This window comes from Phoca vitulina, unplaced genomic scaffold (genome assembly GCF_004348235.1).
Source record: "Phoca vitulina isolate PV1807 unplaced genomic scaffold, GSC_HSeal_1.0 scaffold67, whole genome shotgun sequence".
NCBI classification, from domain to species: domain Eukaryota; kingdom Metazoa; phylum Chordata; class Mammalia; order Carnivora; family Phocidae; genus Phoca; species Phoca vitulina.
In genome coordinates, this window is record NW_022589770.1 from 4,855,007 (window position 1) to 4,868,317 (window position 13,311).

Sequence of the window (13,311 nt, forward strand, 5' to 3'; positions counted from 1 at the left end):
TGTGAGACAGGAATCCATCAAAATCCTAGAGGAGAACACAGGCAGCAACCTCTTCAACCTTGGCCACAGCAACTTCTGGCTAGACACATCTCCAAAGGCAAGGGAAACAGAGGCAAAAATGAACGATTGGGACTTCATCAAGGTAAAAAGCTTTTGCTCAGCAAAGGAAACAGTCAACCAAAAGACAACCGACAGAATGGGAAAAGATACTTGCAAATGTCTAATCAGATAAAGGGCTAGTATCCAAAATCTATCAAGAACTTATCAAACTCAATACCCAAAGAATAAATAATCCAGTCAAGAAACTGGCAGAAGACATGAATAGACATTTCTCTAAGGAAGACATACAAATGGCCAACAGACACATGAAAAAATGCTCAACATTACTTGGCATCAGGGAAATACAAATCAAAACCACAATGAGATACCACCTTACACCAATCAGAATGGCTAAAATTAACAACTCAGGAAACAAAAGAATTTGGTGAGGACGCAGAGAAAGGGGAACCCTCTTACACCGTTGGTGAGAATGCAAGCTGGTGCAACCACTCTGGAAAACAGTATGGAGGTTCCTCAAAATGTTGAAAACAGAGATTCCTTACAACCCAGCAATTGCACTACTAGATATGTATTCCAAAGATACAAATGTAGTGATCTGAAGGGGCACTTGCACCCCAATGTTTATAGCAGCAATGTCCACAATAGCCAAACTATGGAAAGAGCCCAGATGTCCATCAACAGATGAATGGATAAAGAAGATGTATGTGTATACACACACACACACACACACACACACACACACACACACACAATGGAATACTACTCAGCCATCAAAAAAATGAAATCTTGCCATTTGCAACAATGTGGATAGAACTGGAGGGTATTATGCTAAGCAAAATAAGTCAATCAGAGAAAGAATTATCATATGATCTCACTCATATGTGGAATTTAAGAAACAAAACAAAGGATCATAGGGGAAGAGAGGAAAAAATAAAACGAAAAAATCAGAGACAGAGACAAACCATAAGAGACTCTTAATCATAGGAAACAAACTGAGGGTTGCTGAGGGGCGGGGGGTGGGGGAATAGGGTAACTGGGTGATAGACATTAAGGAGGGCATGTGATGTAATGAGCACTGGTATTATATAAGACTGATGAATCACTGAACTCTACCTCTGAAACTAATAATACATTATATGTTAATTAATTGAATTAAATTTTTAAAAAGGAAAAAGAAGAAAAAGAACAGTAAAAGTGAATTCATAACACGGATAGGAAAGTTTAAAATCAGAAGTGTGATACCTCTGGTTTTGTTCTTTTTTTCTCAGGACTGCTTTGGCTAATGCGGTCTTTTGTGATTCCATACAAACTTAAGGGTTGTTTCTCCTACTTCTGTGAAGAATGCCTTTGGTATTTTGATGGAGAAAGCATTGAATCTGTAGATGGCTTTTGGGTGGTACAGCCATTTTAACAATATGTAAAATCTTCCAATCCGTGAACACAGGATGTCATTCCATTTGTTTGTGTCTTCAATTTCTTTGAGCAAAGTCTTAACAGTTTTCATTGTAGAGACCTTTCACTTCTTTGGTAAAATTTATTCCTAAGTATTTTATGATTTTTGTGAATGGGATAGTTTTCTTTACTTCTTTTTCCAATATTTCATGATTTCTGTTAGTTGATTCTTTTAACCTTCCACTTTACTGAAATCATTGATTAATCCCAACAGTTTTTTGATTGGCTCTTTAAAGTTTTCTATATATAGGATCATAACATCAGCAAGCCATAGTCATAAAAACAGTATGATACTAGCACAAAAATAGACACAGAGACCAATGAAACAGAATAAAGAGCCCAGAATTAAATCTCGGTATATACAGTCAACTAATATTGGACAAGAGAGCCAAGAACACCTAATGGGTAAAAGATATTCTCTTCAAACGGTGCTGGGAAAACCAGAAGAATACATGCACAACAATAAAATTGGACCCCTAACATTTGTTCTGCAAAAGTACTTTTAAGTGAATAGGAGAAAATATTTGCAAATCACCTGACAAATGGCTTCTATTCAGAATATATAAACAACTCTCAAAATTCAGCAACAAGAAAACAAGCAATCCAATTAAAAAGTGGGCAAAAGATATGAACAGATAATTTCCCCAAGAATATATACAGATGGCAAAAAGCATATGAAAAAAACATTCAACATTATTATTCATTAGGGAAAATGGAAATTAAAACCACAACCACTCCTCGCCTACTAGACTATCTAAAAAGGAAAAAAAATTATGAAACCACATGCTGGCACAGATGCAGAGCAATTAGAACTCCCTTACATTGCTAGTGGGAACTCAAAATGGTACAGCCACTGGGGAAAACAATTTCATAGTTTTTATCATATAACCATTTATATAACATATAAATATGTACTTACCATATAACCCAGAAATCACAATCCTCTAAGTATTTACCCAAGAGAAACGAAAACTTATGATCACACAACAGCCTATCCACAACAGGTTCTTTAGTCATAATTGCTAGAAAATAAAAACAACTCAAAGGCCCATCAGCAAGTATAAACAAACAGTGGTACAGCCATACAATGGAATATAACTCAGCAGTAAAAAGGAATGAACTACTGATATATGCAACAACATGAATAATTTCCAAACATATTTTGCTAAGTGAAAAAAAGTCAGACCCAAAAGGCTACGTACTGTATGACTCCATTTATATGACATCCTGGAAAAGGCAAAACTTTAGGTATACCCAACAAACCTGTGGTTCTTATATATGGTCAGTTGTTTTTGTTTTGTTTTGTCTTCACAAAAGGACCAAGGCTATTCAATGAGGAAAGTAAAGTTGTGAACAATGATGTGGGAAAAATAAATAAATACAGGGGGAAAATGAACCTCAGCTTCTACCTAACATCAAATACAAAAATTAATTTGAGATGGATCATAGACCTTGTCATAAAAGCTAAAACTTTAAAACTTCTAGCAGATGGGGCGCCTGGGTGGCTCAGTCGTTAAGCGTCTGCCTTCGGCTCAGGTCATGCTCCCAGGGTCCTGGGATCGAGCCCTGCATCGGGCTCCCTGCTCCGCGGGAAGCCTGCTTCTCCCTCTCCCACTCCCCCTGCTTGTGTTCCCTCTCTAGCTCTCTCTCTCTGTCAAATAAATAAATAAAATCTTTTAAAAATAAATAAATGAATGAATGAATAAATAAATAAATAAATAAATAAATAAATAAATAAAACTTCTAGCAGAAACAATAGGAGATTATCTGCACAACTTTGGAGTATACACACGTTGCTTACCACATAAAAATAAATACTCAAAAAGATTTATAGGCTGGACTTCATCAAAATCTTAAAACTTGTGATCATCAAAAGAATTATTTATATCCAGAATATCTAAAGAACTCTTACAAATCAATAATAAAAACACAAACAATCCCAACTTTTTAATGGGCAAATAACTGAAGAGATATTTCACAAAAGAAGATATAAGAATGACCAGTAAGAACATGAAAACCGCTAAACATCATTAATCACCAAGAAAATATGAATTAAAACCACAAGGAAATACCTTTTTATTTTATTTTTTTTAAGATTTTATTTATTTATTTGACAGAGAGAGAAATAGCGAGAACAGGAACACAAGCAGGGGGAGTGGGAGAGGGAGAAGCAGGCTTCCTGCTGATCAGGGAGCCCGATGCAGGGCTCGATCCCAGAACCCTGGGATCATGACCTGAGCCGAAGGCAGACGCTTAATGACTGAGCCACCCAGGCGCCCCTGAAATACCTTTTTAAAACAACTACAATGGCTAAAATTTTAAAGACTGACAATACCAAATGTTGCAGAGGATGAAGAACAATAGAAACTTTCATATATTGGTGGTGGAAATATAAAATGATACAACCATTTTGGAAAAAAGTTTGACACTTTTTTTTTACAAACATACACCTATCCTGTGATCTAGCAATTGAACTCTTAACCAAGAGAAATGAAAACCATATGTCAACAAAACACTTCTACAATAATATTTGTTGCAATTTTATTTACAGTAGTGAAAAACTGGAAACAACTGAAATATCCATCAACTCACAATCTATAAAATTGCGGTGTAATTATAAAATAGAATACTACTTGACCATAAAAAAGAATGAATTACTGACACACACAACAACATGGGTGAGTACCAAAAAATATTTTGAGTGAAATAAGCCAACCACCAAACACTCCATACTGAATGATTCTATTGAGGGGAAACTCAAGAGCAAGTGAAAGTAATCTATGATGATAGGATTGGAACACTGGTTGCCTACGGAATGGAAACTGGAAGAGGGCACAGAAGAACTTTCTGGGGTAATGAAATACTTTAAGTTTTAAGTGGGATATGGTTACATGGGTCTTTGCATTGATCAAAACATCAAACTGTACACTTAAGATCTGTTCACTTCACTGTATGTCAATGCTACCTCTAAAGAAACTGTAATAAATTGTTTAGGTCTTTTACTCAGTAGTAGAAAATGCAAACCATATCACACAGCACCGTACAACACCAAACACATGGCTACTTTTAGACAGTATTAATTCATTCAAATTCACAGAGGAAGGCATAAGTTCACATAGGGCCCTTATGTTTGGGAAAGCAGAATGGTGTTATTTTAAGCAATCTGAAACTGTTTATTGACAAATAAAAATAATATGATTTCTTTCTTTTAATTAAACTTGCCAATATAAGTATGAACCAATATAAGTATGGACCAAATAAAGAGGTTAAATACTGAGTCAGGTTCCTAAGTATCTTATCTTGGAAACACATGAACTATTATTAAAGTCAATACCAAAAGAAAGTGTACACTATCATTAAGTTATTCCTGATTGGGCAGGGATGACAGTTAACAATATAAATTATGACGACAATAATTTGAATAGGAAAAAATACAGCCATGTTAACTACTCATAACTTCTGTTCTCAATCGAATCCAACATAGAAGACATGATATCCTACAGTCAATTACTTTGCTATGGGGTCTACAACTATAACTCTAGTTCTTATACAATGTTAGGAGGTATAACAAATTTCAACCCCAAATGAATTAAAATGATGGTTCACACACGAACCCCTACAACTGGAATAAACTGGATAAAAGAGTATCTACACTAAAACTGATAACATTTTACCAAATCTCTTAACCTTTTGTTTTAAAAATAAATAAATACAATTTTAGCATTTAATTGATCAGTGCAGTCTAGGATGTTTTAACCAGAAACCTATCTACTTTCCAACTTAAGTACAAGACAATCCTTAATACACATGCAGGCACACGCATGCGTGCGCACACACACACATGCACGAGCACGCACGCACACCCATTTGTGAGTATGTGTGCGTGTTTGCATGATCATATGTATGTGTGCCTAACAAGTTCTATGTGGTTCTCAAAGAGTTCTAAACTGATTTGGCGTTGGTACTAAAAGAAAACAACTCGAAATAGCACAAGACTGAGCACCCTGTTGCTAAAGCTCTTTGCAGAAGCAGCGTACCTGTGCCCTCCTCTGCACCTCCAAGAGGAGCTCAGAGTACTGCAGCTCCAGTTCCTTCTTTTGTTTGTGCCAGCAGCTCTCCTGGGCTTTGATCTGCTCGGCCACTTTGTTAAAGGTGTCTTCCTGGGTCTGCTGAAGTTCTCTCATCGTATCAGACTTGTTTTTACAGATATACTCCAGGTGACTTATCTAAATGGGGATACGCAACAGAGAATGAGATATGCTCACAAAACATGTCTTTGTAGCACCTCCCCAAATGCCATACATCTACTATGTTTCGTTCCTTAAGTTCACATAAAAGTGTTAAGTTAAAACGAAAACAAAAAAACTAAGAAACAGAAAATGGTAGGACAAATTATCATATTTTAGGAGAAAATGGTGTCATTTGTATGTATGTATGCTTAGATCACAAATCATTTTTCTCTTTCTAATAAAGTTACTCATTATATAATCAACTTTACTGAGAAAATTAAGAAGAATATTTTTACTTCTAATTTTTTTGTTATGTTAATCACCATACATTACATCATTAGTTTTTGATGTAGTGTTCCATGATTCATTGTTTGTGCATAACACCCAGTGCTCCATGCAGAACGTGCCCTCTTTTTACTTCTAGAACCAAAGCTCAAGCTATTCACATATCTCAATGGGAAATAAAGTATTTCAATGAGATTTATAAATCTACATTTTACATATAATAAAACAGAAAGTTACAACCATTTTTTATTTCACGTTCAAAACACTGGAAAGAAAATCATCATCTAACGTGTATGACAATTAATGATGTTTTGAAACTATGAAAAACTATTAAAACATAATACCATCTCAGAGGGTTCAAACATGTACTCATTTTAATTATCAGTAATTTTCAAACCCATTATACACACATTCACAATCATGAACAGCATCTGTGCTTCTCACGATTTACTCCTTCATTTCCTCAATCCTACTTCTCAGTGCCTAAGGTTGTGTTTGCCAATCAAACCAAGGTAAAATGTTCTCACTGTAAAATTGGGCCAAGATGCTATTTCATTAGTTCAACAGATTGGAGGGGGGAAAAAAAAAAACTTAGGTAACAATTTTTTTCTTCATGTCGCATAAGACCAAATGCCATGGCAACTAAGATCTGGAAACCAGATCACATAATACAGTCCTGACCAGTTCAGTAGACCCAGGATGAGAATCAGTATCTTTAACGGTGGAATAGGTTGGTCTGCTAAGCCATTTAAATCTTCCATAACCAAAAGAGGGCTCGTTGTTTTTTTGTTTTTTGTTTTTTTTGAAAGACTGAATTCCTGGGCTGGTGAAGTCCACTATTTTCTGCTACCATGTATACTTTGAACACGCTACAACACTGAATGGGGTCCGTTAATACACAGTTGGTTATAATTCAAGAAATACCATAAACATAATTTTAAATTTTTAAGTGCTTTTAAAGTAACACCTCATTAGTTCCTGGGCAAAAATTTTAAGATCATGTTTTTGAATAACTGTGTCTTGTTTCTATTTTATGCTAACATAAAGAGTTGGTTTATTAATGTAAATGACTAAGTTCTTTGAATTGCTTCATCAGTAAGATTAATTTATTTTCTTTTAATTAGGTCCCTGTGGCTAATACTGGCTAGTAGTATTAGCATGTCCTGCACAGAGTGTGTGGAGCTTAGAGACTTCATACAGACTTCAGTCACATTTACATGCCCACAGCAATGGCATCAAACTGAGTTGTAGACAAGCCATAATTAATGGTATTGAATTATTAACATCCAAATTCTTTTTGAAATAAGATGAATGTCAGCCCCTCTTAATGATACTGTGATGTGGACAAATGTCACTGAATTTAATAGAGGTATCTGGTGCCTGAGGACAGTTACCTTCTCATTAGCCCTGGTGAGGTCTGCGATCAGGGCATCAACATTCTCCTGCAAGACTGCACAAAGCTCGGTCCAAGAGAATTTATCCAGCATGCCTTCTGGTTGTTTCATGAGCACACAGCCTGCTATCAAGTGCTGATACAAGGTATGAAGAAAGGTTAGCTTCTCCTACGAGAAAAAAAAAAGAAATTAATTCCAGTATATCAACACTGTAAGAAGGAAAACACATGCTACGTGTGGCGAAGGATTTGTTTCAAAAACTTGGAAAGGAATTAAAATACCCAAGTGTCATCTTGGGTGACTAAAACTGTCATCTTGGGTGACTTTTTTTTACATTCAAAAGCACCAGATAAAAACTTGGAATTGCTTAAACTTGGTATTCAAAACCAAAATCTGCGGTCTAGAAGCCAGAAGACCAGGGTTCTGACCCCAGCTCTGCTCCTCCGAGGATGTGACCTAAGTGCCTGTTCAGGCATCGCCTTTCTCAGCAATGACATGACTTATCTGCACTAATTGTCTCTAAGCCCTTTTGACTTTTGTCCTGATGTCAGGACAGTAATTCTATAATTTCATATTTACATCCGCCAAAACAGATGTTATTTAAGTCAGAAAACCAATATAGAGAGAAGAGTGTTACTCAACTCTGTTAAAGACAAAGTTACACCAATATCTGTGCTTTACATGTACACAATTACTCAGCTTTCTTCCTCCTCCAGAGACTCCAGTTTGCTTACCACTTATAGGAAATCTATCCCCAGCCCCTTAGGCAAAGCAGACAGTGATATGAAAGATATGGAAGAGGGGCTCATTCGTTTTCCCTGTAAGTTCATATAGTATTTGGCACATTGGGCATTTAGAGGTGCTTAAATATTACAAAGTAACAGGCAAAAAGAAATGGACACAGTTGCCCAAGACATATTTTCAAAACTGTCCAATTAGAAATATGTAATAAGAAGGTTTTTAAAATTATGTTGCCATTGTAGTAACTAAACCATCCACTGTTTAACAACCCAGAAACACTATGCCATAGAATTCAGTAAAAAGCTGATCCCATCTTGAACACACAGAAAGAGTTTATTTACTGAAATGCCAAATGGCTCTCTTTATAAGGTGTTTCATCTATAAAGTGCCCAAGAGTGGAACTCAAGATGAGGTCAGTGTAAAACTGCAAAAGGATATCTTTTGTAGATAAAATAAGTTCCTTCAAATTTTTTTAATATTTGAGAGAAAACTTTTAAAGGAGAAAATTTGAGAGGGAAAAAATAGAAATGCTAATCTTCTAGATAAGAAAAACTGTATATAGTATATGTAAAGGTTGTATAACTATAAATTGTGGCAAATTTTTCATATATTTATATATATATGAATGTGTATATCTAATTCTCTCTATATGCTACCTTACCTTTTCCCAAATATAACAAGTTAAAAACCAAAAAATTTTGGGGCGCCTGGGTGGCTCAGATGGTTAAGCGTCTGCCTTCGGCTCAGGTCATGATCCCGGGATCCTGGGATCGAGTCCCGCATCGGGCTCCCTGCTAGGCGGGGAGCCTGCTTCTCCCTCTGCCCCTCTCTCTCTCTCTCTCTGACTCTCATGAATAAATAAATAAAACATTTAAAAAAAAAAAAAAAAAAACCAAAAAATTTTAATATGTAGTTACAACCACAAACTTGAGTTAGGATATCAGAAGAATCCTCATAAATACGTTATGCCTTTTTCTTTGTTAAGCAATTAAAGATGTCTTTTACATTTTCAACTGGGTTGAGATGTTTAAAAATCTTATTAAATATAACTAACCAAATGTAATATTCAGGCACTAAAAGTCTTCGCCCTCCACATTTTGCCAAGTGATCGAGTTCATCCTAAAGGATAATTCATTGTGTCGCCATTATGTCCTTTTTGCTTGGGCTGTGATAAACCATGCATGATAATCATCCATTTGGCATGAAAAGAGAATCTCAAGATCCAAAATCAATTCACACATGTTGAACCCAACCACAATGCTGTAGACATGCTGACTTTACAATACAGGCAGGCTTCTAGTTTCCTTTCCTTTAATCATTATCTGATGTGTAGAACAATTCCAGCCCCTTCATGTGGACACAATTTAAATCCCAGACTGTAAGAAGAGTGGAAAGAATGTTTCCTTTTTACTCTCTTGGCATTCATGTTCATATTTGTTGGAGTAATGAACTCAATATGCAGGACGACTCAGATAAACTGGTTCCACACTAGCTAAACTAGCTCTATATCCCATGGGTAAAAGAATATATAAGATAACAATTCCATTCACACAGGCTCATACAGAATAGAAAAGTTTTGTCATAATATTTTAAGAACTCATTAATAAATAAAAATGGATAGGCAACTCTCAAGGGCATCTAAATAAAGTTTCAATATTGTGGGACTTGTCTTCTCCTAAATTTTGGTTAATATCCTACAATTATAAAGAGTAAGGAGATTGTCTATTAAAGGAGATGTTATTCCTGTTTTGCAAATAAGAAACTAAGATGTGGACAGACTAAGCTGCGTGCCTCGTCCATATTCACAGTTTGTAAAGAGGAGCACCACAAGCCAAGTCCAGTTCTTTCTGATTACGAAAAACATATTCTTTCCACCATGTTCAGCTACTAAACTACCGAAATAAAAAATAATTTTGTCACCGGCAAATAGGCAAACTTTGAAAGGACTGTTTTAGGAGCCTCAGTGCTTGGGATATGATGTTCTAAATAGAGAGGTGAAGCCACAGAAGCGACAGAGGGGTTAAACTCCATTACTTCTCTCCAAAATAGGATGACACCAGAGTAATGGAGTGACCGATTGTGCGGCTGGCATGAATATTTCAAAAAGAGTCGGCTCAGAACAAATCAGAGTAAAAACAGCCACTTGATGTATGTAAATTTAGAAAACTGAGATTAGTGAAGGCCTTTCCTGCCAGACGTCCTGTCTCAGGTAATACCTCGGTATCCTTCTGGAAAGCCTGGGCAAGCTTCTGCAGTTCACTCTCCGATTGCGCTGCTCGAGCCTTTTCTTTCTCCCAACAGTGCAGCACATTCTGTAGTTCCACTTTCAACGTGCTTATGAGAGCCTCTCTGTCTGCACATTTAGTGCGTAAATGACTTAACTCTCTACTGACATCGGCCAGTTTTTCCTGAAGGTCCTGTCAGAGATGCAAAATAAAGAGACTGCATGAAGGCCGGCCAATAAAGGGATGGAGGATACAAACACAAAATACATAATGAAGACCTCCAAAGCTTTACCATAAAAGAATCACAAGCACAAGCATTTGGCTACAATGCTAAACATTACAGTAATTTATTGAATCAATTTTCTAACTATACCATTTTAGCTCAAAAGTTAGAAAAAACTGTTACGTTTTAACACTGAAACATAAAATGTTCATAAGATACCTAATTCCTAAAAGCTCTTTTAAAAGAAGTTTTCCTTTCAATTCATTATTAAAAAAAAAAAAAGAGCTTGGTAGCTCAAAATAATTTTTCATAACATGTAAATAACATTTTCAAATGAAATATTTTACATTTAATATAAGAACATTTACTTCCCAATGACTCCAAATACTAATAGAAATCTCAAGTGTGTGACAAAAATTCTGAACTATTTCTTCTTCAACCTTATTAACAAATTCTACTGAAGTATGTCCATGACAAACTCAACACGAACCAACACACAAAATTTCCAACTCGGAGACTTGCCTCGGTATCATTTTGCAAAGATGTAGTACATAAAACCAGTGCAGAAAATAAAATAAACTCTTGTCTTGGACCTTAGCCAGGTGCAGTCTCAGCCCATTACTAGGCATGATGCTCTAAAAACAATTGCTCCACCCTAAAATGATGAAAACTGACTCCAAATACTGATGTGCTTATGTAAATAAAATATGTTGAATACGTATCTGAGGCTGGGCATTAAATCTTAAATCATTTTTTGAATCTATGGTATTATAATTAAATCTGGGAAATACATCTTTCCTTTAACCAAAATAAGTTCCAACCAAGTTTTATTTTTTTAATGAAAAATACATTCTTGTTACTTTGATCAACAATAAAAAAATCAAAATTGTATCCAAATATACTTAATAAAAAATAGGGAGATACATTTTCAGATATCTCCACTTTAAAGTATTCCCTAGATAATCATATCTGTTTCTTAATACAAAAGGAAAAAGTTATTCTAAGTCATAATACCTTTATATTTTTAGTGTGAGATTCTATCTTCTGTTTGGTAGAATCAAGTTCACTCGATGCCTTTTCCTTAGCATCATTCATGCTGTTTAGCTGATAAAAGAAAATGTAAGTTACTTTTTTTATGTTTTTCAAGGGTGAGTAATTCAAAAGCTAATCTTTAAATGTTTTTTAGGCAATTACTTAAACACCAATGTTCCAATAGTGATTAAGAGTCTTGAAAAAGTCTTTCTTTTGGTTAACTATGTCATTTCTGTCACAAGTCCACATGTCTAAAAAGAAAAAGCATTCAAGCTTAAAATGTCAGTGATGTTACTGTGTTTTTACTAGATGGCTGGATAAAGGATTTCATTCTTATTGTAAACAAATACAACTTTATTCTTAAAATCCTACTGGACCAAAATGCCAAAAGCACTGGCATCTATAAGGAAAGAAAAAAAGCGCAGAGCAGAAGACTGTTCTTTCTATACATCATGAGGGTATTCGGTGGTCTCTCACTCCATATGACAACTTCAGGGTCGGTCACATGCAGTCCTACTGGGAAGGCTTGTGGCAGGTCATCAGTTGGTCCTGCTCCGCTTGTGATTTATTTTCTTTGACAGTTCATTCTTCTTTCTGTCAGACTGCTCTTTTTGCTTTCTTTGCAGCCACCCCCTTGGTCTCCCCACTGCTGTCTCTGGCACTGGTTCACAACAAAGCACATTACTAAGCCAAAGCCTGCTGAGTCGACTTTTCAACTGTGCTAAGGATCATGTGACATTCATCCTCCCAAATAACAATTCGCTGTGGGTAATATGTTCCTAGTTACCCTGCAGCTTCCAGACCTAGGCCTCAGAAGAGGTTCATAAACTACTAACAATACAGGTTGCCTTGTCTCACTAGGAAAGACTTAGCAATATTTGTTCTTTATAGAAATTTAATTATTTCAATGGTCACTTTCTTTTTGCCTTTTGAACAATACAGAGAGTATTAAGAAGACTCACTTTTCCTTCTTTGTTGACCGTGGTAAACTAAAGTAAAATAAACCTCTTCTGAAATGTGAAATACAATGATTCCGTGGCCTTGTATTATTTGAAAGAAACAAATAAACAAAAGGATAGACACTAAATTCCATGCTATGTGGCTTGTCTTTGGTTTGAACAATCTGTTGGTTGTTTTGCTAATTGTATTTCATGTAATTATTTCATACTCTCTAGTTTGACAAGAGCCAACTAAACAAACTCTTCAATTTTTAAAGCATAAATCCATAAAATATTTTAATACCCAAGAAAATTATCAACCCACACATTAAACAATACAAATGAGATGAAAAACAGAAGCAAGAGCTTTTTAATCAGCAAACCTAAAACTACCAAGCTACATCAAACAGATACTTGTTTTTGAAAACTTCTAACAACAGTCCTTTAGAGAATGAGAACTAACCTCTCTCTTGTTTTGTTAAGACTTCCATAATTTGTAGAAATCTTAACCTAAAATCTTGACAAAACCTAAATTTCCACTACCTATTCCTAATTTCCTAAAAACACGTGAACATTTAAATAGAATACATATTAACTTAGATGACTTGTGTCGTTTTTTGATTAAATTAAAGTAGATAAATTTTGAAGGCCAAGAAGTGACAAGAGTCCTCGTAACTTTGACAATAATAGGATGACTTCAGAGTTACAAAAACGTAAGTGAGACACGACTTT

General features: G+C 35.4%; 1 protein-coding gene across 1 annotated transcript in view; it reads right to left on the reverse strand.

Moving 5' to 3' along the window:
- The window catches only part of CCDC171 (coiled-coil domain containing 171), a 317,703-nt gene that overhangs the window by 184,968 nt on the left and 119,424 nt on the right, over positions 1-13,311 (reverse strand). Inside the window, exons 13-16 of the mRNA XM_032392436.1 lie at positions 11,624-11,713; positions 10,378-10,578; positions 7,421-7,588; positions 5,550-5,738 (exon numbers count right to left, since the gene is read on the reverse strand). Coding sequence (XP_032248327.1) covers positions 5,550-5,738; positions 7,421-7,588; positions 10,378-10,578; positions 11,624-11,713 — 648 coding nt within the window. The remainder of the gene's footprint in view (positions 1-5,549; positions 5,739-7,420; positions 7,589-10,377; positions 10,579-11,623; positions 11,714-13,311) is intronic.